Source organism: Topomyia yanbarensis, chromosome 2, assembly GCF_030247195.1.
Source record: "Topomyia yanbarensis strain Yona2022 chromosome 2, ASM3024719v1, whole genome shotgun sequence".
In the NCBI taxonomy this organism is placed as follows: Eukaryota; Metazoa; Arthropoda; class Insecta; order Diptera; family Culicidae; genus Topomyia; species Topomyia yanbarensis.
In genome coordinates this window covers 347032291-347058822 of record NC_080671.1, presented here as the reverse complement: position 1 = coordinate 347058822, position 26532 = coordinate 347032291, and the positions used below count along the sequence as shown (strand labels likewise).

The window sequence follows — 26532 nt, the reverse complement described above, 5'->3', positions numbered from 1 at the left end:
TCTTAAAGGAGCATATTTATAACCACTTCCTTCTTTTGTTTGTTGCCGTGACGGTTTGTTCTTGTGATATTTATACTAAGTACCGTCCAATCGCCCAACGAATGTTTGAAGCATACATCGAAGAATTTAACAGTATTTATGGAGTACAATACGTCACCAGCAATATCCATAACTTAGAACACATAGTCAATGACGTCAACAGATTTGGTTCATTACAGACGATATCTGCTTATCCATTTGAAAACGCATTATATCAACTTAAGAGTTTGTTACGTCAAGGAAACAAAAGTTTGGAACAAGTTGCTAATAGAATTTTCGAGAGGAATTGCGTATTATCCAAAAATAACCAGCTAGACGAAGCTGCTCCCAGTATTAAAAAGGCAGGCAAAACCATTCGTTGTCAAGTGAAAAGTGGCCTTTTTCTGAGTAATGTGTTCAGAAATGCATGGTTTATGACAAAAGACAAGCAAATAGTTAAATTTATAAGTGCTTCTAGAGATAAAAATGACAAAATTCACATCAATGGTCAATCTATTATAAATATGCAAGATTTTTTTGTATTACCAATTCGCTCATCATTCTTGCATATATATTTGGCAAATAGTTCAAACTTAAATAATTCTGTTAAGTATAACCTCGAAAATATTTTATGTAAGTTGGTAGCAATAGAGTACAAAGCAGAGGAAACTGTATTTATACCATTACAACACACTTTTGAATGATAATATCAAATGCAAATTATTTATTTCTTGGTGCATGTTTCTACTTGCCTCGTAAACTACAAAATGAGTATTCTTTCTGCGATCATATTGATCGTAAAGTAAAACAGTTTAAAAATGGAATGTTGATTAGACTGGACAAAATTAAATCACGAACGTGATCGACTCTCACATATCAGCCTCTCATCCCTCTTATCAGCTTCAGAATTTGAATCAAATGAATTCGATTCAGCGGTATCAGCATCGCTGTCGTGATGGTCCTGTTCGTAATCATTTAATTGTTCCTCTGAATTTTCTGAAAGTCATATGAATTAAGAATAATCAATAATATAATAATAATGGTGTATACCCATTCGTAAGGCGTTGACCACAGATTTCTTAGACCTCTTATGAATCGACGATTGACGTAAGCCTTTTGATTGGCTTCGTTTTTTAGAATTTTTCAAAATTGATTTGAAAAACTTTTCCAATAATGTTTGGGAAAATCCTTGGTTGGCATTCCGAACGATTGCAAAAAATAAGTTCAGAATGTTAGTATATCTTTTAATCGCGCATTTCGGAGTTCCATCTCGACTGCCTCCATTCCATGAGCACTCCACCATAAATGTTCGGTTGAAAAAATAATCAACAAGCTGATAGCAGGTATTTTGGCCATTGCAGTCATCGCCGGTTACACCAACTATGTTTTTCATGAACATTGTCTATAAAGAAAGTAAACATTAGTCAACCGATACATCATAGACGTATAAATACAAATCACAAAATTACTGAAATGAGCTTTTATTTGTTCACAGTACTAAATTTAAAATTTTCGATTCCGGCTCATTTTCCGACTGAACTTTTCTGAGTTCTCCGCTACCAGGGGACTGCTGGGCGTATAAAACGTGCATCAACTGACTAAAGGCTAATAGATTTTTCTAGTTTATCATCTCATCCACCTGCCTTAATAGAGTGAGGGGTGTCACACATTCGAAATACACATGCAAGGATTGTTCCAGTACCAGGAGAAACTGGAAGTACTCCAGAGCAAACATGAAGATAATTGTTCCTGTATTCTCTTCTTCTCTTTGTTCTTCTTCTGGTAGCAAACCGGAGTAAAAAGAAACAAGCATATTTTGCTCCTGTTTGCTCCGGAGCAACTTCCATGTACTTGAACAAACCTACATATTCCACTCCGGATTCCGAACTGAATTCCGAATGGTTTGATCAGTCGGAAACAAAACAATTAAATAAAAGTCAAACCATTGAAGCCTGGCGATGTTTGTGTGAAAATAAAAAGTTATCCAGTGCGCAATACCACCACAGTTAAAACCAAACAGATTAGTGTGAGTTTTGCGATTTGATATTTGATTGTCATTGTGTGATTTGATGTGACAATTATACTAACTTGGCAAAAGGTTCTAATATTTTGAATTCCAAATAAAAGACCTACCATTTTCCTGGAGTATTCGTTGTCATTCAGGTTATCTTCCAGCTCTTCAAGGTCGTTTACTGATGACACCGGCGTGAACTTGAAATCCGTGGTATTATCATGGGGAGTGTTTTTAAGTTGTTGGATTAGTGCAAATTTTGCATCAAAATCACATTTGACTGCAGCGATAGTTTTCGTCATCAGCGTTTGAATTGCGTTGAGAACCGTGTCAGTAATCTCCGTTTTGACGCTATCAATCTTGGCAAGAATTTCTTTCGTCGTTTCGTCTCTCTGATTTGTTTGCTGGAATAAGCATAATGAATAAATTAGGCCAATGCAAAATGAAAACATATACCTGTTCAGTATTGCAAGCGAATCCACCCGACGATTCACTGAAAACATCGATAACGTCATGTTTCGGAGGTTGATTCGCAGAAGTTTTATACACGGTTGGTGTACACATGTCAATTGGTGAATGTTCCCCAATATGTTCGGTTTCGTCCAAAATATCAGCTGGTGCCAACGTAAATACTTGTGTTATAAGTGGTTGTTCTGGCTCTGATGAAAGCTCTTGGTCTGAAGCCAGCTCTGCAATATGTGATAGCGGCTGAGTTGACAACGTTTGAACTGGTGTTGCCGTAGTTGATGTTGGATCCGAAGCAATCGGTCGTAGTGAGTTCGAAGGAAACACAAGAGGATCTAGAATATAATACAGTTAGATCTAGTTGACGTTGGGTAGCTAATAATTGCGTTTCCTCATCTTTTCTAACAGATTTTTCATTGAAAATATCTACGATATGTGTGTATCAGTTGACAATGTCGACTATCAATATGATTACGTAACCTTACTATAAACAAAAGGCAAAAAACGTTTACCTTTTTCAAAGAATTCGTTGTTAAAGTCCCTGCTACTGCCATTCTTCTGCCTAACTCCGTTCGGAACTAAACCCTTTGTTCTGGCTTTTTTAGACGGCACTATCAATGGGGTATCAGATGCGTCAGTAGTATGACCGGACATTTCAGCCGTTTCTTTTTCAGCGTCCAAATAACTTGGAATCCATCTACGTTTTACCGTGCAAAGCATTTTGTTCCATGTCTTTCCAGGTTTGGAAGAAGGATCTTTAATCAATTTGTTCGCTTTTTTGTCCGGCCATGAAAGGTATTTGCCATTCACCCATTGATGTGGCACAATAGACAGCACCATTCTACCTGCTTCTTTCGTTTGGACAATGGTAAAGTGATGATTCCCACCTGTAACGATGACTATGTGTTTCAAAATAGTTCTACTAGGTTTTTTATATTATTTTACCTGCATTTTGGCTCATTTTACTCGAAATCGAAACTGCATCAAACCCGTATTATTTTTCATTGACAGATTACTAAGCTTACACGCTTATTCGGTCTTACGTTTGTTTAGGTACAAATGATCAGTCTTTTCAATATATAGGTAGAATTTGCTGCGTTTGATATATACAAGATTGGAGCAAGGGATAAGGTAAGTGATTATTATTCAACAGGTTGTGAGTTCGAATCCAACTACGAGAAAATTACATCAATGTGCGAGGTAATATGAATTTACAATTTTCATTGCTGACAATATTAATACCAATACCAAAACAATATGAATATACAACTATGAGGTTAAATTAAATAGATTCAATGTGAAAAAAGAATGAATTCTCAACTTTTGCTTTTAATTTTCCAATGTTAATTGTCATAGCTGAAGAAAGGTAAGGAAAACCTTTATTGGTTTAGCTGAACTAGGTTTTTTTAAGGATGTACAAAAGCTGAAAAAGTGTTTCTTAAAATGTGTTATTCAGCATGGTTCAGGTAGGCTGAATAAATTCTCCAAATCGAGATGTTTAAGGGTGGGATAAACGAATATTAATTACTCGTACACAGCCTATGTTCAGCTGGAGCTGAATAGTACTGGCTATTGAAACGTCTAGAAAACCATGAAATGTTACTTGGGAATATCCGATAAACAGTAGTGTGCTTTATATCACGATATATCTCTAAACTTAGGATTATGTTTAATATTAAAATATGTGCCTAAATCTACAAATTATGTTCGATACATTGCGTTGCGAACACAAGTTTTATTTAAAGGGTATAAAATGTAGGTAAAATCATGGTATATATCTTCTGGAATCATTGCTAATTAAATTAATGAATGCAGGAATTTTGTATCCCTTTCCCAACAACTGTAACACGAATAAAGGAATGGATAACGGAATCAGAACACTGCCTTTGAATAATGAACGCAACAATATACAAAATTCATTTTTGGCTAGTAAGTAAAAAGCAAACACGCCGTTTCGCCAGAACATCTGCTGTGAATGAGCTTCATAATTCTCATTGTTTCGTCCGGGTCTACCAGCATGTCCCTGAACAAACGACATTAACATCAGAACATGTAGACAGTGACACTAAACTCATCGCAATGTCTGAGCCTGCTCTAAACCGATCGACGAATGCATCAGAACCATTGGACGTTACCGTATACCCACACACCTTTAGATGTCATCGGATGCAAGAAGGCGTAGATAGTCGCAGCCACACAAGCGTCGAACGGCCAAGAGTGGTAAACAATTTACGTTATTGGGCTCAATGCCAGGCTGTAGGAGGACGGTGTCATCTAAAGAGTTTTCGAAGCTGTGCGAGTCGTCGGATACAAAGTGAAGTCGTAGATTGCCACCACCACAAAAGCGTCGAACGGCCAAGAGTGGTGGGAAAATTTTGTCTTTGGACTCAATACCAGCCCGCAGGAGCACTGTGTCCTCTAAAGAGTTTGCGAAGCTGTGCGAGTCTTCTGATGAAAGGTGAAGGCGTGGATTGTCGGCACCATAAACGCGTCGAATGGTCAAGAGTGATGCACAATTTTCGTCGTCGGGATCAATGCCAGCCCGCAGGAGTACGGTATCGTCTAGGGAGTTTGCGAAGATGTGTTAGTCATCTGATGAACGGAGAAGGCGTAGATTGTCGCCACCACACAAGCGTCGAACGGCCAAGATTGGTGGGCAATGTTCATCGTCGGGCTCTACGCCAAACCACAGATGTACGATGTCGTCTAGAGTATTTGCGAAGCTGTGTAAGTCATCGGATGAATGGAGAAGGCGCATATTGTCGTCACCACACGAGCGTCGAACGGCCAAGAGTAGTGAACAATTTTCGTCGTCGGGATCAATGCCAAACCACAGATGTACGATGTCTAAAGAGTTTTCGAAGCTGGGTGAATCTTCAGATAGAGGGTGAACGCGTAGATAGTTACAACCATACAAGCGCCGAACGGCCAAGAGTGGTGAACAATTTTTGTCGTCGCGATCAACACCAAACCGCAGTTGTACGATGTCGTCTAGAGAATTTGCGAAGCTGTGTTTGTCATCGGATGAATGGTGAAGGTGTAGATTGTCGCCACCACACAAGTTTCGAACGGCCAAGTCTGGTGCGCGATTCTCGTCGTCAGGCTCAATGCGAAACCGCAGTTGAACGATGTCGTCTAGAGAGTTTGCGAAGCTGTGCGAATCATCGGAAGCAGGGTGAAGGCATAAATAGTTGCAACCATACATGCGTCGAACGGCCAAGAGTGGTAAACAATTTTCGTCGTCGGGTTCAATGCCAGGCCGCAGAAGTACGATGTTGTCAAAAAAGTTTGCGAAGCTGTGTGAGTCATCGGAAGAAAGGGGAAGGCGTGTATTGTCGCCATCATAAAAGCGTCGAATGGCCAAGAGGGATGAACAATTTTCGTCTTCGGACTCAACACCAGCCCGCAGGAGTACTATGTCCTCTAAAGAGTTTTCGAAGCTGTGCATGTCACCAGATGAAGAGTGAAGGCGTGGATTATCGCCACCACACAAGCGTCGAACGGCCAAGAGTGGTAAACAATTTTCATCGTCAGGTTCAATGCCAGCCTGCAGGAGTACGATGTCGTCGAAAGAGTTTGCGAAGCCGTGTTAGTCATCGGATGAATGGTGAAGGCGTAGATTGTCGCCACTACGCAAGCGTCGAACGGCCAGGAATGAACAATGTTTCTTGCCAGGCTCAATGCCAAACCACAGATGTACGATGTCTAAAGAGTTTTCGAAGCTGTGTGAATCATCAGATAGTGGGTGAAGGCGTAGATAGTTACAACCACTCAAGCGTCGAATGGCCAAGAGTGTTGAACAATTTTCGTCATCGGGATCAACACCAGTCCGCAGCAGTACGGTGTCGTCGAAAGAGTTTTAGAAGCTGTGTTTGTCATCGCCAGAAGGGTGAAGGCGTGGATTGTCGCCACCATACAAGCGCCGAACGGCCAAGAGTGGTAAACAATTTTCGTCGTCGGGTTCAATGCCAGCCCGCAGGAGTACGATGTCGTCGAAAGAGTTTTCGAAGCTGTGCGTGTCATCGGATACAAAGTGAAGTCGTAGATTGCCACCACCATACAAGCGTCGAATGGCCAAGAGTGGTGGGCAATTTTCGTGTTCGGACTAAATATCAGCCCGCAGGAGTACTGTGTCCTCTAAAGAGTTTTCGAAGCTTAGCATGTCGCCAGATGAAGAGTAAAGGCGTGGATTGTCGCCACCACACAAGCGTCGAACGGCCAAGAGTGGTAAACATTTTTCGTCGTGGGGATCAATACCAGTCCGCAGCAGTACAGTGTCGTCGAAAGAGTTTTCGAAGCTGTATTTGTCATCGGGTGAAGGGTGAAGGCGTAGATTGTCGCCACCATATAAGTGTCGAACGGCCATGTCTGGAGCGCAATTCTCGTCGTCGGGCTCAATGCCAAACCGCAGTTGTACGATGTCGTCTAGGGAGTTTGCGAAGCTGTGCGAGTCATCAGAAGAAGGGTGAAGGCGTAGATAGTTGCAACCACACAGGTGTCGAACGGCCAAGAGTGGTGAACAATTTTCGTCGTCGGGCTCAATGCCATACCATAGATGTACGATGCCGTCGAAAGAGTTTGCGAAGCCATTTAGGGATCCTAATTAGGGCCACTCTTCGGAGCTTGTCACTTTGTCAGTTTCACAAGGAAACTTCAAACCTTCAAGTGTCTAGTAAAACTTAAAATAGCTATCCAGCATAGACTGGTCGAGGATAAAATAGGTCTGTGGATCAATAGTCGAGAGATTTCGAATATTCGGCGCGATCAACAAGTAAGCCAGCGCAAGCAGCAGGCGTACTGGGGGGGAGTGTTACCGACAGAATAGTCGCCGCGCCTCATTGGGCAACATTGAGTAAAAAACCTACCATCATTTACTGACACAGTCTAGACGACATCCTGCTAAAGTGAGTACGAGAACAAATGTCAAATAACGACAGCTTGAATGGAAAATAATATCCGATAAACAGTAGTGTGCTTTATATCACGATATATCTCTAAACTTAGGATTATGTTTAATATTAAAATATGTGCCTAAATCTACAAATTATGTTCGATACATTGCGTTGCGAACACAAGTTTTATTTAAAGGGTATAAAATGTAGGTAAAATCATGGTATACATCTTCTGGAATCATTGCTAATTAAATTAATGAATGCAGGAATTTTGTATCCCTTTCCCAACAACTGTAACACGAATAAAGGAATGGATAACGGAATCAGAACACTGCCTTTGAATAATGAACGCAACAGTTATTACCATTTCAACATTGTTCGATGCAGAGTTCTCGCAGTAGATTTACAATAAAATTTCATGTTACTATCAATTTTACTGTTTAGCAAAAAACTGCTACAGTTAATTCCTATTAAATTCGAGAGAAAAAAATGTATGGAAAAAATCGATTTTTTTAATGTTAAGATACATAACCCCCCTTTTTACTGTAAAAGTCGATTTTACATTGAAATTTACTGTAGAAACGTTAAAGCTTATTGTTTTGGTATTGTAGCATAACACTAGAATTTACTATAAATTATTGTAAAATTACTGTACTGTCACAGTGAAAATAATGGTTTTGTTAATGTACATTTCTATTCGGGTCGTGCAGGAAGGTGAAATTAGGTAAACCGTGTTGAAGGTAGTTTCTATTTAACTACGGCAAAAATAATAACTCAACCTTGAGTTTAATTTATTTAAATTTAAGTTGAATTTACTTAATTTTGAGTATATCGCAAACAACTTAAAAGTACTTTACTGCACGGAAGACCTCGACTGAGTCGAATCTCTCGTTTTGTTTTTGACAACACTAATAAGTGCGAAAGCGACGCACAGTGCAAAAGTACCTAAATTTAAGTTAAAAGAACTTATTCTGTAGGTTATTTTATGGTTGCGTGCACAGAATAAGTTCTTTTAACTTAAATTTAGGTACTTTTGCGCTGTGCGTCGCTTTCGCACTTATTAGTGTTGTCAAAAACAAAACGAGAGATTCGACTCAGTCGAGGTCTTCCATGCAGTACGGTACTTTTGAGTTATCAGACAGACATAGCTTAGCCAAAAAGTCTTCTATGAGAATTCGATCGCCGAGCTCTTTTCTTCAGATTTGCACACTTACACACAGTTTTTGCTCCATAGCTATCAGCGACGGCTACATGATGTTGTTGGGAAAATCGGCAATCATGAATTTAGCGGATGAAACGAAATCAGCTGTGCAGGACAGGCGATGAGTTATCAGCACTAAACACACGTCATTGAAGTAATCCAGAAACGTAAACGGTCCCAAGTAGCTCCCTACGCTGTTCCAGATTTAAAAATAAGTACCTGGCAATCTCCAATGACAATCATTATATCTCGATCTGAAATTTAGGATCGAAACAGCTGCAAAAACTACCGTTGATTGCAAATTTCTCCATTTTATCACTTGTTATATGAAAAACAGCAGATCGGTTGGTCTAAATAATATCAGTTAGAGTGCGACCTTCCATGCTCCCTGTTATGTAGGATTCTAAACTCGGCAGGTTAGTCGCCGTTCAGCATCCATGCGTGAAGCCATGTTAATCGTGGATTAGGTACTGTTTCCATTGACCCTGAATTGGTTCCGCAATCACCAGCTAGAGAGAGCACTTAGGGCCAATTTCTTCACCCTCGCTTAACTTTTAAACCAAATAGAAGAATAGAAAATATATCTAACCGTAATTGTCTGCTGCCAGCAAAGAATTTGGACATCGGGATAGCTTCCTTGTGATCTACCAGGCGTCGATCATCCTTTAGCAGCAAAGAATATATTAATTTCATCTAATTGTCATCTAATCGCCGACGATTTCCATGACGCCAGAGCTAGCCTTGTATATGTAAGCCGTTTTCTAGAATAGGATCCGCCAGCTAGCTTCTATTTTCACCTCGTCTTATATTTTCAGGCAGAAAAAAGATTTTTAATATCAATAAAAAATATAAGTTAAATTCAATAAAAAAAAATTATTGGTCGGGAGACAACAAATTTATTTTTTTTAAATTTAATAAAATTTATTTATAGTTTCAATAAAAAAATTATCGTTCCCTTTTTTAATATTTTTTTTTATTAAAATCAAAAAAAAATTATTGAAATTAAAATGTTTTATTGAAAGCAAATATTTATTGCTGTTCCAATAAAAAATATTTTCAAGCCAATAATTTTGTTGGTTAACGTGAAAAAACACTAAATGATTGGATTCAAAAACACATTTTTTTGGTTCAAATATGCTCAATTTTCCTGCGTGTTGCTAATCCCTACTGAAAATGACATACCGCTTCCGACTAATGTTGCCAAAATATTAGTTTTGTTTCGGTTGTGTCCAAAATATCATTTATTTAGACCAAAATATTCTCTATGAACCCATTTCTGGAAAAATCAAAGGATGCTAGTCTGGCCGCATATGGTACGTTTATGTAAATTAGTCGCACGAGGTTGGTAAAACTTCTTTGGCTCCAATATCCAACAGGTGCTCTGAAATTTTTATAATCGTGTTTGTGCTCATCACAACTTCGGATTTCCATGATTTCTATTAGCCATTCGTCAATCTTCAAGCCACACACGAGTTTTGCTGTATTATTCAGATGATTGGTAGTGCTCTGATATTTTATAATATCTGACCGCGATAAAGCGCATTCCTGTTGTCAATCATTTATGTAATCGAACCAGAGTGACCTCTACGAAAAAAAGCCGTTGCGATCACTTCCGTACTTCTAGATTCAGCAGCAGAAACACGAAGTGCCACAGATACCGATAGATTACAGTGCTTCGTTGCGTTAGAGACCATTATCTGAGTAGCTCATGCGAAACTTGTTACCTTTTTCGTAATTTTCAAGCATACTAAGATGATCTCGATGCACAGTATTTGAATCCAAACCCTTCTTTTCGACATACCGCTGATGCAATCAATTTCCAACACTCATTACCCAGCACTGCTTTAAAAAAGTAGTTTTAAAGCAAATTAACATTATCGATGTTAAAATAATGCTTCAGTGGTTATTTGTGGTCGTCGCCTTTTTTTGTTATTTCTGCCTGATTCACTTTCCTTTCCAAACTGTTCTTTTCCGGGGATACGAGAAGCAACGCAAAAAGCACTCTCACGTAGAGTAAAATTTTCACAACATGGTAGACAGCTTTGATTTACATTCATAGCCAGTACTTAAAGAATTACCAAGTATCTAGTCGTTTATAAAGTAAACCGTGTTCAGATAAAAACGCTAGTAATTCCTTTCATTATTACGAGATTATTGGTAAAACTGACAAGAGTCGCAAGAGCTAAATCAAACCCAAAAGTATAGTAAAATTTAAAAATGTTGTAATTATATTGAACATGGAATTAAGATTAAATCAAACATACGTGACGAATTAAGGTCACGTAAATAAAAAAACAACAAACACTAAATCAATCACGCAAAGTGGTCAAAACTACCATGAATGTTTTTTCAACCCACATGGTACTTTTAAGCATTTTGTAGAAGTTTTATAATTATTCATGGCCAAATTTACTATTTATTGCTAATGGTTATTTCTACCATGATTACGTAGTTACCATTTCGTTCTTTTCAGTGCAGGAGTCATATTTTAAATATTTTTTTATTACCAGTTTCGTCTGTAGATAGACTTTCGTGCACATTTTGAAAGCAGCATAATAAATATTCTCACGTTAAACTGCACGGGAGACAGTAAATAAACAAACCGAATATCTTATGCACAATCCTGGAGAGGGCGTTACATGTTGTTTTCGTTAGCCACAGAAACAACCAAACTATGGTAGATGCGGTGTGAGAATATTTTCGTGTGACAACATTATTTTGCTGTGAGTCTATTTGGGAGTAAAATTCGCAATAAAAATGAACAATGTCATTTTAATAGTGCGACCCTGCTATACTTGAAATTGTACCCACCTTGACATTAGTGGGCGTCGTCCACGTTAAACATCAGAGAGAGAGAGAGAGAGAAACTGTGTAGCGCATAGATTTTGGATTTTGTTACTACAGTTTAGTTATTGGAGGTGGTTTTGTTTTGATAAATTAATGTTAAAAACAGTTTAATAAGTTACAAGTTGTCTTTTTGGTGGTCACAAAACACAACTTCAACACCATACCATGGGTAGGCATTTTTTTGCATTACGCTCGGCTTTGAAATATATCTTAGCTTTGACAAAACCAACGTTGGGAATACCGGCTTCTTTCTAAAATACACTTTTTGCAGCCGTTCCAACGTCGGTCTCACTAGTCCTGGCCTCGGTTACAGCCGTCCTGATTTTCTCTGTCATGCAAATGTACAGACCACTGATCGCCTCGTCCCAAATAGCCACAATTTTCGGAGGGTATCTAGGGTCCTGGCTTTTCATTCTTTCCCTTACGGTTAGTATCCTTGTTTAGAAAAACTAATAATATTAGTACTATATTATAGTGTTTAATCGAACGACGCTTCCTTTATAGGCGGTATCCAATTTAGAAACGGTGGTTTTAGGTAAGGGCTTTCAGGCAAAATTGTTTCCGGAGGTTGCGTTCTGCTTGATTGGATCATTGATCGCCTGCGGAATGGTCCACCGAGTGTGTGCTACCACATGGTACGTATGTCAGCTTGGTTGGCTAATCGCAGCACCAGTAAATGTTCCTTCGATTTTTATTTCAGCATTTTATTCTCAATTGCTGCCCTATACTATATCAATAAAATTTCACAAAAAACGCACAACGCTCCAATACCGGTGGAAACTTATACCGGAAAGAAAAAGAAGAAATAAAGGCCATGAATACTAATTGCGTAAGCTGACTCCAGCAAATATAAAATATCAAAATTACTGGTACGTCGAAACCGAACCTAGTTTTTGTAGTCCCGGATAATACAAGTTAGGCGTATCATGCAATACAATTCAGAATCAATTTCCCTTACACACTTTCAGAATAAATGTATTCGTATAAAAGTCTTGCCCATTTATAGAATTCTCGAAAATTGCTTTCTAACCATTGCATTAGTGATAAAATTTGACTAATTGATTTGTATTATCTGCTTAAATACACCATTCATTGATTTGATTCTGTGTCCCCAATTTCAAAATGTGTTGAAACGTGAAAATAAACGCTGCACCCCGGAGGAAAGAAAAAATAGTGAAATCTCAAATCCAACCCAATAAATTAACTTGGCAAATTTGCTATTCAAGCACAACGTCGCTGGTGTCGTTCCTATCTCGCTGAAAAGCAACTCGAAATCAGCATTATAGACTGTTTACATCATTCATCGTTATATCCGACATCACACAAAGAAGCCATATCGCCCCAGTAATATTCCTCATTTATTTTAATGACATCAATATCAAATTACAAGGACCCGCTTTTCCTTTGCGACGACATGAAGATTTTGACCGATACGGCTAAAGAGAATTGTTTTACATTATTGAAGACACTCTACTCTTCATTTTTAACTAATTAAAAACTTTTGCATGATAGAAAAAATGCATTTTTTTTCTTGGATGTTTTGTGAACTGTTCTGATTTCATTTAGAAAAAAATAACTAAGTATTTTCGTCTTCTCCTTCAGTGAGGGTAAGATTTAGAAAAAATAAACACACCATCAAATACTCTCATGGTCAATATTTCGTGTGGCCTCCTTCCGCCAAGATCACGGCTTGGCATCGATCCGGCATGGATTCTACAAGTTTTTGGAAGGCAGTTGGTTCGATTTTTTTCTCATTCATCCAAGATGACCCGTTTAAACTCCCTCTCGTTCTTCGTAATTATGCCATCTGACCCAAACAAAACAATTTTGATTTCATCGAACGGTAGCATCATATAATACATCTAAACCTTTTTTAACAATAATACTGGAACGATAAAAGGGTGTCTTCAATTTTTTACATACTGTATATTGCTATCTTTAGAATGATACACATTGAAAACTTTATTTGTATGTCAGTTCTCAGCGGTTTTATTAAGCAACAAGATTGCTCCGACAGACAGTAGTGAAATTCGTTTAACTATTTGATTAGAGATGAGTAAGGATGCATATAGCAGCAATGAGAAGTAGCACATTATGTTCTCGTTACCACAGTTTATCAAGAACAATTACGCAAAGAGTGAGACTATATCAACCAGTCGAGCAAAATTTGAATCCATCTCTGATTCATTCTCTGCTTACTGTTCTGTATAAACTGTGCCGACCATTTCTACTTTTCTCTATCCCTACGAACCGAAGTAATGATGAATCAGCAACGAACGTATTCACTTATCTCATAAGACAATGAATAGCTCCTTCGTACATGCTCTTCGCACATGCGCCCATACTTGTAATGAGGTGCATTGATTCCAACCAATTTTCCCTCCCACCACCCTTCCGATCTTCGGTACAGTCATCGTGAGAGGTACCCATCGTAATATTCATGCAATGGAACTCAGTTTCTAACGGTGACCAGGCACGTCACTTGAAACTTTTTTTATGATAAATAGGTTTGTTCCAGTACCAGGACACACTGGAAGTACTCCGGAGCAAATAGGAAGAAAATCGTTCCTGTCTTTTCCTCTTCTCTTTTTTTCTGCTGGTAGCAAACCGAAGGCAAGGTTTTTTTTGGCTCCTGCTTTCTGCAGAGCAATTGGAACAAAATATAATAGTTACTTTCAAAACACGATGTACAGTGATCGGAAACGCCAGGAGTGTGTACTTTATTCACTAAAGGCCAAACCATGGAATGTATACAGGGTCTCTATGACAGAATTGTTTACATGAATATTCCCCACAATCTGATGAAAATTAAAATTTAGGATTTCTCACTACGGTCGAGTGAACAAAATTAACGTTTTCTAGATAAAGTTTGTCGCTGAACGCCTTAAAAACTGAGATACAATTTGTGTTCCTTGGCAAACAACTAGTTTTCAACCAATTTAAATAATATAGCATAGTGCATACTGTATTGGCTTACTAAGCCGAACCATGTTTCATTTTCCCCGGTATCATCAGCTTAAATGATGTTTTTATTACGTTTAAAAATCTGTGCTGTTCTGATACAACTGGTATTTTTAGAAGGAGCAGAAGTTTTATTTTGACAGCTTGGAGAGATATCGGCGGAAATTTTTCCGTGAGAAAAATCCGGCGCAAAATCCCGGCCCAAATCGCGCGATCACATTCCCGAGCTGTACAGTAGCCTTTAATCATTTTTCCCGACGGAAACCATTCATGTTGAATTGTTTCCGCCCGGATCTTTGGTGTGGAGAATTTAAAAAACCAAAATGTGGAGAATTTAAAAATCCAAAATTAGGTTTACACTTCGGGAATGTTGATTTTTTCGTATAGACTTTTTTCCATCGCGGAAAATCGAAAATCCATCTCCCATTTGAAATGGATGGAGAACAAAATCTCGTGATCAAATTCCCGAGGTGCACAGTAGCCTTTAACCAATCTACTAGTCATGCGGAACATCACGCATGACTGGTTGTTTGCCAAAGTACAAAAGTTGTGTCGGGACGATAATATTGCTCATTCGATGCGATATTTTGAACCCATTGGTTATTGCAAATTACGAAAGGCTCGTCGACCTTAATTCTCAGACCCGATTCATGTCCTTGTACTTCGATTACATAGCACAGAACATCAATTCAACTTCGGATAACGTTAATAGTGCTCATTTCTTAGATACTTCTGATCCCATTGTATTTTTCGACACATCCATGTGGAATCCGGGATCACATTCGCCCACAAGTGGTTCCAAATATTTTCTTTAATAATACCATCAAGTCGACTGCGGCAAAATGTTCTACACTGACGGATCAATTCTCGACGGGTCCACAGGCTTCGGTATCTTCAACGAAAATCTTGCTGCCTCATTCAAACTCAATGATCCCGCTTCAGTTTACGTCGCAGAAATAGCTGCCATTCAGTATTCTCTCGGAATCATTGACACCCTGCCCTCAGACCTTTACTTCATCGTTTCGGACGGTCTCAGTTCCATTGAGGTCATCCGTGCGGCGAAGCCTGAAGAGCACTCACCGTATTTCCTGGGAAAAATACGGGGATATCTGAGTGCTTTATCTGAAAAATCTTACCAGATTACCTTGGTTTGGGTCCCATCACATTGCTCTATTACAGGCAATAAGAAGGCGGACTCTTTAGCCAAGGTAGGCGCATTAGAAGGCGACACTTACGAAAGACCAATTTGCTTCAACGAATTTTTCAGTATCTCTCGTCAGAGGACGCTCGATAGTTGGCAAACTTCATGGAGCAAGGGGCATCTGGAACGGTGGCTACATTCCATTATCTCGAAGGTATCAACGAATGCTTGGTTTAAGGGCTTGGATGTGAACCGGGACTTTATTCGTACGATGTCAAGGCTCATGTCCAACCATTACACATTTGATGCGCATCTCCGTCGTATAGGGCTTGCTGAAAGTAATCATTGTGTTTGTGAGAACGGCTATGACGACATCGAGCATGTTGCTTGGCTGTGCGCAGAGTACTGTGTTGCCAGATCCCAACTAATAGATTCCCTTCGGGCCCGAGGTAGATCACCCTATGTGCCAGTCCGGGACGTCCTGGCAAGCGGTGACCGCCCCTATATTTTTCTTTTCTATATCCTTTTGAAAACTACTGATGCCCAAGTTTAATACATTTTTCTCTCTCTCATTCACAGTAGAACCTCACTAACCTATCCCTGTATCTACAATATGGCACTGCTTCACGAGTCTTCGATGCATACCCATCTTGATAACCGTCTAACCAGAACATCATGACATACCTCACATGCAGATGATATAGAGAACATCATGACAGCATCTGAGTACCAACAATTATCCGATATATCGACCCTCCCCTCGCTACTGCGATTACAGGCTGGAAACCACTACAACAAAGTATGCATACCCGCCACAATGATCAACCACCAAACGACAATGTCAATACACAATATGTATCCCACTTCCTACCTTTTTCCTTTACTAACATAAGAGGGGAGCAACCCGCCCCTAAATACGGATTTTCCTTCCCCCACCAACATGTGCCATGTAATTAAAAAAATGAATTATCGGCCTCGTTAAGCTACCGCATTTGGGCCTAAATAAACGTATTTAAGATAAAAAAAAGTTGTGTCTCCGTTTTTGGAGCTAGCATTAATCCGAGAGCTAGCTTTACCCTGTCACTAAGTTAGTGTCGGTTTCTGATGAGAGGGACTCGAAACACATCTCCATAAATCGTTTAGTTATAGAGTTTGTATCCCTTATGCGCAAACATGTTTTTAATCCTTTTTGTGTGTGTATAGGGGAACCCGGGGCTATTAGGATCGTGGAGGTAATTCGATTTCTTAGAAAATCGTAAGAATTTCTGATTGTCAAACATACTTGTGAATGCGCCATTCTGAAACATTAATTTTGACAGATGAATTTCTTTTTTCAGTTTTTTAAAAAGAAGATAAAACGTGTTTCATTTTTTGCCCATTATAATGCAAAATCGTCGCTCACCACTTTAGTGCGAAATGAGCGTACGAGGCTATTCGGACGGCCAATTCCATCAACAACCGTTCAAACCGTTGAGAATGTCAGGGAAAAAGTTTCTCCTTGCGTCGTTAGAGACAGATAAGGGCGAACACGAAATTATTGCGACACATTCAGCAGGGCATAACTTTTTTACCATTGGATAAAAATCAACCAAATTTTGCACACTTTCTCATTGATGTGTATTGTTTACATGCTGTCAAACTCGAAGTCGTGTTTTTCGATTCAACGAAAATGGAAGTGAACCAACGCGAGTTGAGAGAACAAATTCTTTTCAAACACCTGGAATTTCCTGACCTGTCGCACCGGCAGTTGGGAAAAATGTTGAACATTCACCATTCAACCGTCTCCAGAGTGTTGAAGCGGTTCCAGGAGCGGTTGACGTTGGACCACGGCAAAGGAGCTTGAAGAAAACCGGGCCCGGAGAACAAAAAGACAGGGAAAGGTGACGCGGATGATTAAGGCAAATCCCAACGTCTCAAGCCGTGATTTGGCTAAAAAGATCGGCATGTCGCAGAGCTACGTCCAGAATGCACAGAAGAGTGCTGGGCTACATACATACAAGGTACAGAACTTCCCAAACCGCGATAAGCGGCAACAATCGATGGCTAAAACTCGTGTGATGGACGACGAAACGTATATGAAAGCCGATTTTAAGCAAATTCCGGGGTTGGAGTTTTTCACCGGCAAGAGCAAGTTCTATGTGGACGACAAATTTAAGAAGAAGAAAATGTCGAAGTTCGCCTCCAAATATCTCACTTGGTACACCATCGGCTCTTGCGGACTGAGGAGTGAGCCTTTCGTAACAAAGGGCACAGTAAATGGCGAGATCCACAAATCTGAGTGCCTCGAGAAGCGCTTTTTGCCGTTCTTGCAGCAGCACGACGAAGCTCCGCTATTTTGACCAGATTTGGCATCATGCCACTATTCTAAAAGTGTCCTGGAGTGGTATGAGACCAATTCTGTCCATTTTGTTCCAAAGGACATGAATCCGCCAAACTGTCCGGAGCTGCGCCCGGTGGAGCAGTACTGGGCAATGATGAAGCGGGAACTTCGGAAGAGCAAGAAAACAGTCAAAGACAACAAGGACATGTTAAGAAAATGGAAAAAAACTGAGAAACTGGTACCGGATGACACTGTAAAGACTTTGATGGAGGACATCAAGCGAAAATGCGTCCAATTTTACACTCAAGGCTCCATCGATTAACTCTTCTTTTGATTTTTGAAGTAAATATATGTATAAAACTACCCTAAAATTTTGGTTTGATTTTAAACATTATAAGAAAATTGGCATGACATTTTCGGCGTCGCAATAATTTCGTGTTCACCCTTTACATCGACATGAATCTTTTAATATAATCTGTGCTATTACGAGGTGCCATGTCCGTTAGATCCAGATCCATATACACGGGGATCTTGGTTTTTTACGTTTTCATATTCAACGTCATGTTGCATATTGTTGTTTGCTATGAAGCTTTCTGCCTCGTCCAAGAAGTTGAACGTTATAAGTACTACTTGTCTTGTATTGTGTAGTTGGATGTGTGAAACAATGTGTGTAAGATTAGGTTCCATTTTCACCTTGATCAACTGGTCTACCTCGCACTCTGAAAGTCTTAAATTCGCAATTAGGTGCAACTGAACTTAGTTGTGTCTATATGTTTCACGTACGCGTTAGAGCGGCACAGCGCGGTTTATTTTTTGTTTGGGTGATGTTCACAAACGGTGTTTTGGCTTCTGATCTGTACGAGACGAGGAAGCAGACTGGTCAATAAATTTTCTCCTTAAGAGAAAAAATTGGTATTCACCCAAAATTTTCTCCTTAGTTAAAAAAAATCGCGGAACATTTTTTCCTTTGATGTCGTCATCGGGCAATGTTGTATTCGAAAAATATATACGCGGTTTACATAAATATGTACAAGTTTATACCAAAACAGCCTGCAGTTCATACGATGCTCATGCAATACCTAAGCAACGAATATATACCGTCATTATTCCCATCCCCGTATTACCTTTGCGGAAATTTCCCCATTGGATTTCGACGTGACATATACAGATAATCATATCCAAAATCAAACACAAAGCGGTGAGAAGTGAAAATCCTTTTGCCAGCATTACGGGCCGTCGTCTCCCGATGCGGAGCCTTTCTTTCAACCTCTCAAACAAAAACCGAAAGTAAAGTGCATCAAAAATACCCAGTTTGAAGAAAAAGTGAAGATTTTCCTCAAAAATTCGAAAAATTGGAAAATCTGTTAAATTGATACCTCACCAATCAGAGGAATACCACCAAGTCTCGTACCTTTAAACAATGCAGACCAACCAACAAATTCAAGGTTTGGCGTTAGTTTTCCCGCACTATCAAGAACTCGTATTTCGGTGAAAGCGAACGAGTGGAACTAGCAAACATTTGAGATATGGTTCTTTGATTTTCACTCGCAAATGTAGGTTTGCGTCTGGAGTCTTTAGGTGGACTCAGGCTCACCGATAGATCACGAGCGATCTAGTCAGTGCCGCCAGCAGCATAACGGGAGCAATGACGGATGTGTCAGGTTCTGTATCAGCTTCGGCGGGTATTTATAACCGGTGAGCTCGTTCTAGTATTATTTATAATATTATATATTGTTATTCCATTCTACTGAATTGGAATGGTATTTATCTTGATTCCTTCGCTAATACTAATCAACCGATTTCGCCAATTTTTTTCTTTCATTATTTCAGAAAGCGAGCAAAGGCGCTATAACCTACGCTTATTAGCCAGGATAATACTTAATACCTCTGTCCCATCCCTGGAACTTTGGACCAAGGAGTGACATTGACCCTTTTAGCCAAGTCACTCCCAACGATTTATCAAACCCCCATCAAATTGAAACGGTCGGTACGGTTGTCCACGTTTCTTCCTTATTCAAGGTTCAATTTAATTTGTTGATTAAATTCTTTATTAAATGAATAATTCAATTGTCGTATAATTTTAAATCATCTTTATTTTGTGCGCTGCGCAGTTGGCCTGGCCGCTTTAATGCTTGTGCAACATACCATGTGTGCCATAAACATTAACATTGACAAGAAAAATTGTCGGCGAAAGTCTGCAATTTTCCAGGATCCCTACATGTATTGGCTGTGTATGTGTAGACTAGACTAGACTAAACAAAGAAAGGCTCTCATTTACTCTAAAAATCTTTTAATATGTTTGTCTAAAACTAAACGAGTAAAATAAATCAAATGAATAAAATGAAAAAATAAGAAAAATGAATTAAATAACGAAAGGAATGATATGAACAAAATAAATGAAATGATAAAATTAGCCAAACGGCTAGACTCATTTCATGTAAAAATTAATAAAGTAAAACATAAAATTGTTATTTCGTGCAAATTTTGGAAAAGTGGCTCATTCACTAGTACTGTAAGCACAGACTAACAGACATAACACTCGAAAACAATTCTTCGCCCGATTTAACAGTCATTTTAAATATTTTTTTGAGATTATGGCGCCACTGATATATGTGCAAGTATACGGGGGATAGACCACTAGCGAAAAATTGTTCCTGAGTCTGCGGGATAACCCTTTTGCAAATGAGCGGTTGGGACCGTGTATAAAAGGTGGAGCTAGTGTTCTAGTAAAATTCGCTGATCGATATTTTTTAAGGAATTTCCTCATAGTGTTATGTCTGTTAGTCTGTGCTGTAAGTTTCAAACTTCGTCGTATGTACCTTAAATACCATCGATGCTAGTTTATACAAATCATGTACATTCCAAATGTAAACTAGTTTGCGACGTAATCCTCACAATTCTTGAAAATACATTTGCCACAGACAGTTCAAAGAACTATAGTATACTGTTCGAGCCATTAGTGCCAATAGCTTTTTTTCTAATAAATTGGAATATTTTTTCGAAAAACAACTGAAAAAACTGGATACTCCAAAAAAATCGTTTGCCGATAGAAAATTTCAGAAAGATGCGATATTAATCTTCATTTTCTGTTGAATCTGCGGCACAAATGTATAACGAATGGATTCCTAACATGTATTTAAACATGAGAGAATTCACAAAAATCCTGATCTGTAGGAATCAAATTGATATTGGTAGGAAATTTGTAAGTAAAAGAAACTTCCTCTTTGTCCAAAAATGGAGCCAAATTTGTGCGAATGTGCTCTGTCCGCCAAATCCCTTATGATTATATACTTAGCCATGATACTCTTTACACTCAGACAACAGCATGCACCTATGAAAGTGAGCTAGATGCATGTCTATTATGCCAGCGAAATTTGACAATAATAAAACATCTATCTCAAAGAATATGCATGAACAACACATGACTCAATATACCGTGGCACTGGTTTGGTTTTTCTTACAAAAATAATCATAACTTGCACAGGAAAACTACAAACATTGGTCGATGGTTGAAAACGTGTGTTAGAGTAGTTAAGAAAAAGGTTTTTGTTCGATGATGCCCCTAAAGGATTTTGAAAATATAAGCAAAAACAGGAAATCTAAGCAGTTTCTTTCATTAAAACTCCAACCGGAACTACTGCAAAGAATATATCTGATCTAGAGCTGAAACTTGACCAGAATAAAAATGTTATTATCTCTAGAAATCTATTTGGTAATTACGGGAGTCAAACGACAAACTTATCAGTAGAATGACGCAATATAAATATATACAAATCACGACAGTGAAGTTGTTGTAATTTGTATCCGGTTCTCCAATTCACACTGGACACTCAAAATTGTATGAGCACCAATTTTAAACGATGAAAAACTTACATACGGCAAATTTAATGATTACGTTACTTTACGGAAACTGTGGGGTGCTGAATTTGCTAAAAATCTAATGGTACACTAGGATTCCGTTTTTGGCAACAATATTCTTTTTTACAGTTGCCAAAAATGGAACCTTACCTTAAAAGCTTATATTTTCAATTTGTGACATCATAAATGTTACAAGAACATTAATTGTATAAGAATATGTGAAATGGAATGAAATGATAGAAAAAATTCTCAAATTTAATTTTATTCGTTCTTCCCGCCCCCATAAAATATAATAAATATGACTCCTATATTTAGAAATAAAGTCAAAAGTGATATCCATCATTATAACAAAATGTGTATTGAGTATTTTTTTAAAGATTTCCCGGTCAAAAAAAATGCGGACGAACATAGTCAGGCGATTTAAACAGTTTGACGTTTAACTCAACTCGCCTGTGCTAATTGCCCCTAGGAACAAATGCAATTAGCGAATGCGATTTAAAGGCGATTTCAACACTTAGACAAATTTTCTAGCGGCTGAAAAGGACTTGGTTGTTTTTGCGTTTTTCAAACATGGCGGCTCATGTTTGGCTTAAGCTTAAAATAGTTTTTTTTTTAAACAATTGGCGTGTTCTCGCTTGTATTTTGTTTGTCTAGTGCACTTCATTTAGCCAACGAATGTGGGAAATTGTGGAATCGTGTGTAAATATAGTGGAACAAGATCTCTGACCTAAACTCTTAATAATAGTCAGATTGTGATAAGTTTTGGTGTGCAATTCCAATTTCACCATTGATTCTTCCTATAGTTTGGTGGTGGTTACCTAGTGTAGTGATAAGTTTATGTGAGTACATAATGAATTCGAAAATTAGTATTATTTGTAATTTTCATAGTAGGCAGTTAAGGGCGATTAAATGGCGCGTTCCCTGGGCGATTTAAAGGCGGGTAGAGCGGCTAAAAAATGACGGCGGCAAATCGCCCAAATGTTGCATTTGAAATAGCCTCCTAATTGCCAGCAATTTGCTGGCAAATTGAAGGGCAATTAGTGCATCCGACTTGGCAAATAGCCCCCCGTTTGCCAGCAACTTGCCCTTTTTGCCTGGGTTACTATGAACAAAAACAATCCCAGTCAAAAAGGCTAAAAAATGACGGTGGCAAATCGCCCAAATGTTTCATTTGAAATAGCCTTCTAATTGCCAGCAATTTGCTGGAAAATCGAAGGGCAATTAGCGCATCCGAGTTGGCAAATAGCCCCCCGTTTGCCAGCAACTTGCCCTTTTTGACTGGGTTACTATAAACAAAAACAATCCCAGTCAAAAAGGGCAAGTTGCTGGCTAACGGGTGGCTATTTGCCAACTCGGATGCGCTAATTTCCCTTCAATTTGCCAGCAAATTGCTGGCAATTAGGAGGCTATTTCAAATGCAACATTTGGGCGATTTGCCGCCGTCATTTTTTAGCCGCTCTACCCGCCTTTAAATCGCCCAGGGAACGCGCCATTTAATCGCCCTTAATTGCCTACTATGAAAATTACAAATAATACTTATTTTCGAATTCATTATGTACTCACATAAACTTATCACTACACTAGGCACTCACCACCAAACTATAGGAAGAATCAATGGTGAAATTGGAATTGCACACCAAAACTTATCACAATCTGACTATTATTAAGAGTTTAGGTCAGATATCTTGTTCCACTATATTTACACACGATTCCACAATTTCCCACATTCGTTGACTAAATGAAGTACACTAGACAAACAAAATACAAGCGAGAGCACGCCAATTGTTTAAAAAAACTATTTTAAGCTTAAGCCAAACATGAGCCGCCATGTTTGAAAATGCAAAAACAACCAAGTCCTTTTCAGCCGCCAGAAAATTTGTCTAAGTGTTGAAATCGCCTTTAAATCGCATTCGCAAATTGCATTTGTTCCTAGGGGCAATTAGCACAGGCGAGTTGAGTTAAACGTCAAACTGTTTAATGGCGATTTCGCTTGAACCTGAAACTGAGTCAGGTTCTAACCCCAACCGCTGTCAGTTCATACATTTTGACAGCAGTTAGGGTTAGGAGCTGACTCAGTTTCGCCTCAAACGAAAACCACATAAATTGCCTGACCATGTTCGTCCGCTTTTTTTTACCGGGATGTTGCCAAACGGGAACTTTTTTGTTGCCAAAAATGGGCATACCAAAAACGCAATCTTACTGTAAAATGAAAAATAAAATCTGAATACAGCGAATCACGACTGTATATGCACAACTTGTTGAGGCAGACACAATAGTCGATGAAATAAAACACCCCGGCACGCAATTCTACACGACACGCAAAAACTAACTCATTCAATGAGTTTCATCGTCGCAAAATGCTTAGGGTGGAAGTTTTCCGCGACAACTTTTTGTCGGTTCCGACAGCATAAGTCATTAAATTGACTTTACGCATGTCCGGACATGCCGCACACTCAGTGATTCGCATTTGATGCCAAAAGATCCTGACTCCTGCGTTGCAGAAGACAAAGAGTTAAGTAGCCGGGAAACTTTAAGCTTGTTCATTGACCCTACTCCACGCTTTTCTAAACTTTCTTACTTCAAATCCTTGATCTTCCCAACAAACATCAGGAGCTACTACTTATCTACTACCACTACTACTTGTCTGATTAAAAGCAGATTAAGGCCTATGACAGCTGAATAAAACTTTCGCTTAACTACTTAAACATTAACAGATTATTCAGCTAATTTAAACTCCAGTATTCGCCAGTTCAAACTAGGCTGAACTATACCACTAACAAATGTTGCAGCAGCAATATTAATGCTTTTATTCAACCGTCTTAATTAGACTGAATTACGAGTTGAATAAATGATTCTGTTACCTATACTATTACCCTTAATCATTAAGCTGCACTACATGTCTTCAAAAGATTATTTACACCAATACATTTGCCTTTATACCACCTTTGGCTTTTAGGTGAATTATGTGTTTAACAAAGGTAATTGTTCCTACTCCAAAAATTGACACGATTAGCAAACCATGACGAATGGTAACCGATCTGGGTTCGAGTCCCAATGCTCGCGCATTATTTTTTTTTCTTTTACGTGCAGAATTTCTCGAATTAGCACACTAAATGTGCCCTTTTCTTATTCTATTTGTTGTTTCAACGGTTTGCTCTTGTAACATTTATAAAGTTTCTTATAATTTTATGCAGTTAATTAACAATTTCAAATCTGTCCTGAAAAAATATCATTGCTAACAAAAAGAATTACCATTAGCAATCCTAAAAAAACCATACCAATGACTTGCATATACATACACACTTCATTGAACCCAACCAACTCCCCGCACAACGGAAAAATTAGTAAATTTTTCAATGTACAAGCTTACCAAATTACACGCGTCTGTTTACTTGTAAAACATCAATATTATCATATTGAATACAAGAGAAACTTTTTGTTCGAATGTTGCTGTAAATTTTTGACACCAGCATTGTTACCATGGATTTTTTTTTTCTACTTATCGACTTGCAGACAAAGGTATAATGAGCTTAAACGTATTTTCATTCCAATAAAATTTAATTGACATAAATAAATAAACTATTGAATTCGAATAGCGACTTCCGCTTACCAAAAAAAAGAATTGAGAAGAAAATTATTTGGCAGGGAGTGGTAAGGAGATTGTTAGCTTAGAATTATAAATGGCTTCAATTCATCATTCAGTTACCACCACTTTCCTATGACACCCATTTTTACCTATTTAAATGTTTTGTGACAACCTTAACCTTTTTGGATACAAAAACGTCTACAATCATAAGTTTTCGCAACTAGAAAATTGTCTAATTTAAAATTCCCGGATGTTCTAAATATTATCAAACAAGAAAAAAAATCAAATGAAAAAAAGTATCGTAGGTTGGGATTCGAATCCAAGCCAATTAGGTTAACTCAAATCTATAAACGGCTACTGTAGCCTTTGCACAGACTCTATTCAGCAGCCTAGACCTTTCGGTATATCGATGAAAGTATTCGATGTATGCAAGATTGGTGCAGACAGTAAGGTAAGTGCTTAGTATTCAACAGGTTGCGGGTTCGAATCCAGGTACGTGATATGATATCCAACAAGGTAATACAATTTTTCTCTAACTGTAACGTAACACTAATAAAAAAGTTGGCTTCCAAAGAGATTGATGGCGTGTGTAACTTAACTTAAAATAAATATATTTTTTAATATTTTTCCTATGATCATTCTCTCAGCTGAATAGCGGTAACGAAAAGGTTTACTGATAAAGCTGAACTGTGATTTTCTTCAGGCTGTATGCATGCTGAAGAATTGTTCTTTGATGTGTCTTAATCATACAAGCTGAATAAATTCTCCAAATTCAGATGCTTAAGGGTGGAATAAACGATATATGATTACACGTATACTTCCCATGTTCAGTTAGAGCTGAATAAAGTAACCATTAAAACGTTTATAAAATCAGGAAATGTTTGTGGGGTTCCTTGAGTACTATGGCTCTTAATATTTGAAAAATAATTCGCCTTCCAGTCCCTTGCTCGTTACAATATAAAAAATAAATAAAATATTAAAAAAATAAAAATAAACAAATAGTAAAAAACTAAAAAATATAACAAAATGAAATAAAAAAATTACAACGCCGCATGTATGGACGCGCACCACCTGACCATCTGCGAAATACAATCATCCACCGAACATCAGGTACTCACAGAACCGGCGTCTAGATGCGGATCGCTATCCGACCGACGCTACAGCGACGTCGCTTGCTTCGGCTGAAAGTTCACCGCGTTCACTGGCTATCCGCTTTCAGTTCGTTGTTTTCT

General features: G+C 38.4%; 2 protein-coding genes across 3 annotated transcripts; one reads left to right on the top strand and one right to left on the bottom strand.

The window, feature by feature from the left end:
- Nucleotides 1-758: 758 nt before the first annotated feature.
- LOC131684165 (uncharacterized) lies at nucleotides 759-26517 on the bottom strand. 2 transcript variants are annotated; one of them, XM_058966808.1, is made up of 7 exons: nucleotides 26419-26517; nucleotides 3440-3587; nucleotides 3007-3381; nucleotides 2486-2829; nucleotides 2152-2433; nucleotides 1069-1420; nucleotides 759-1014 (listed from the first exon to the last, which is right to left on the bottom strand). In XM_058966808.1, exons 2-7 carry the CDS (start codon nucleotides 3453-3455, stop codon nucleotides 869-871), a joined length of 1515 nt encoding a protein of 504 aa, XP_058822791.1. In that variant the 5' UTR covers nucleotides 3456-3587; nucleotides 26419-26517; the 3' UTR covers nucleotides 759-868. The 2 variants fall into 2 exon arrangements, with proteins under 2 accessions (XP_058822791.1, XP_058822792.1); XM_058966809.1 differs by having other exon boundaries at nucleotides 759-1005.
- On the top strand, nucleotides 11439-12894 carry LOC131684166 (protein KRTCAP2 homolog). The gene is made up of 4 exons (XM_058966810.1): nucleotides 11439-11603; nucleotides 11706-11860; nucleotides 11939-12069; nucleotides 12135-12894. Exons 1-4 carry the CDS (start codon nucleotides 11600-11602, stop codon nucleotides 12241-12243), a joined length of 399 nt encoding a protein of 132 aa, XP_058822793.1. The 5' UTR covers nucleotides 11439-11599; the 3' UTR covers nucleotides 12244-12894.
- Nucleotides 26518-26532: the final 15 nt, after the last annotated feature.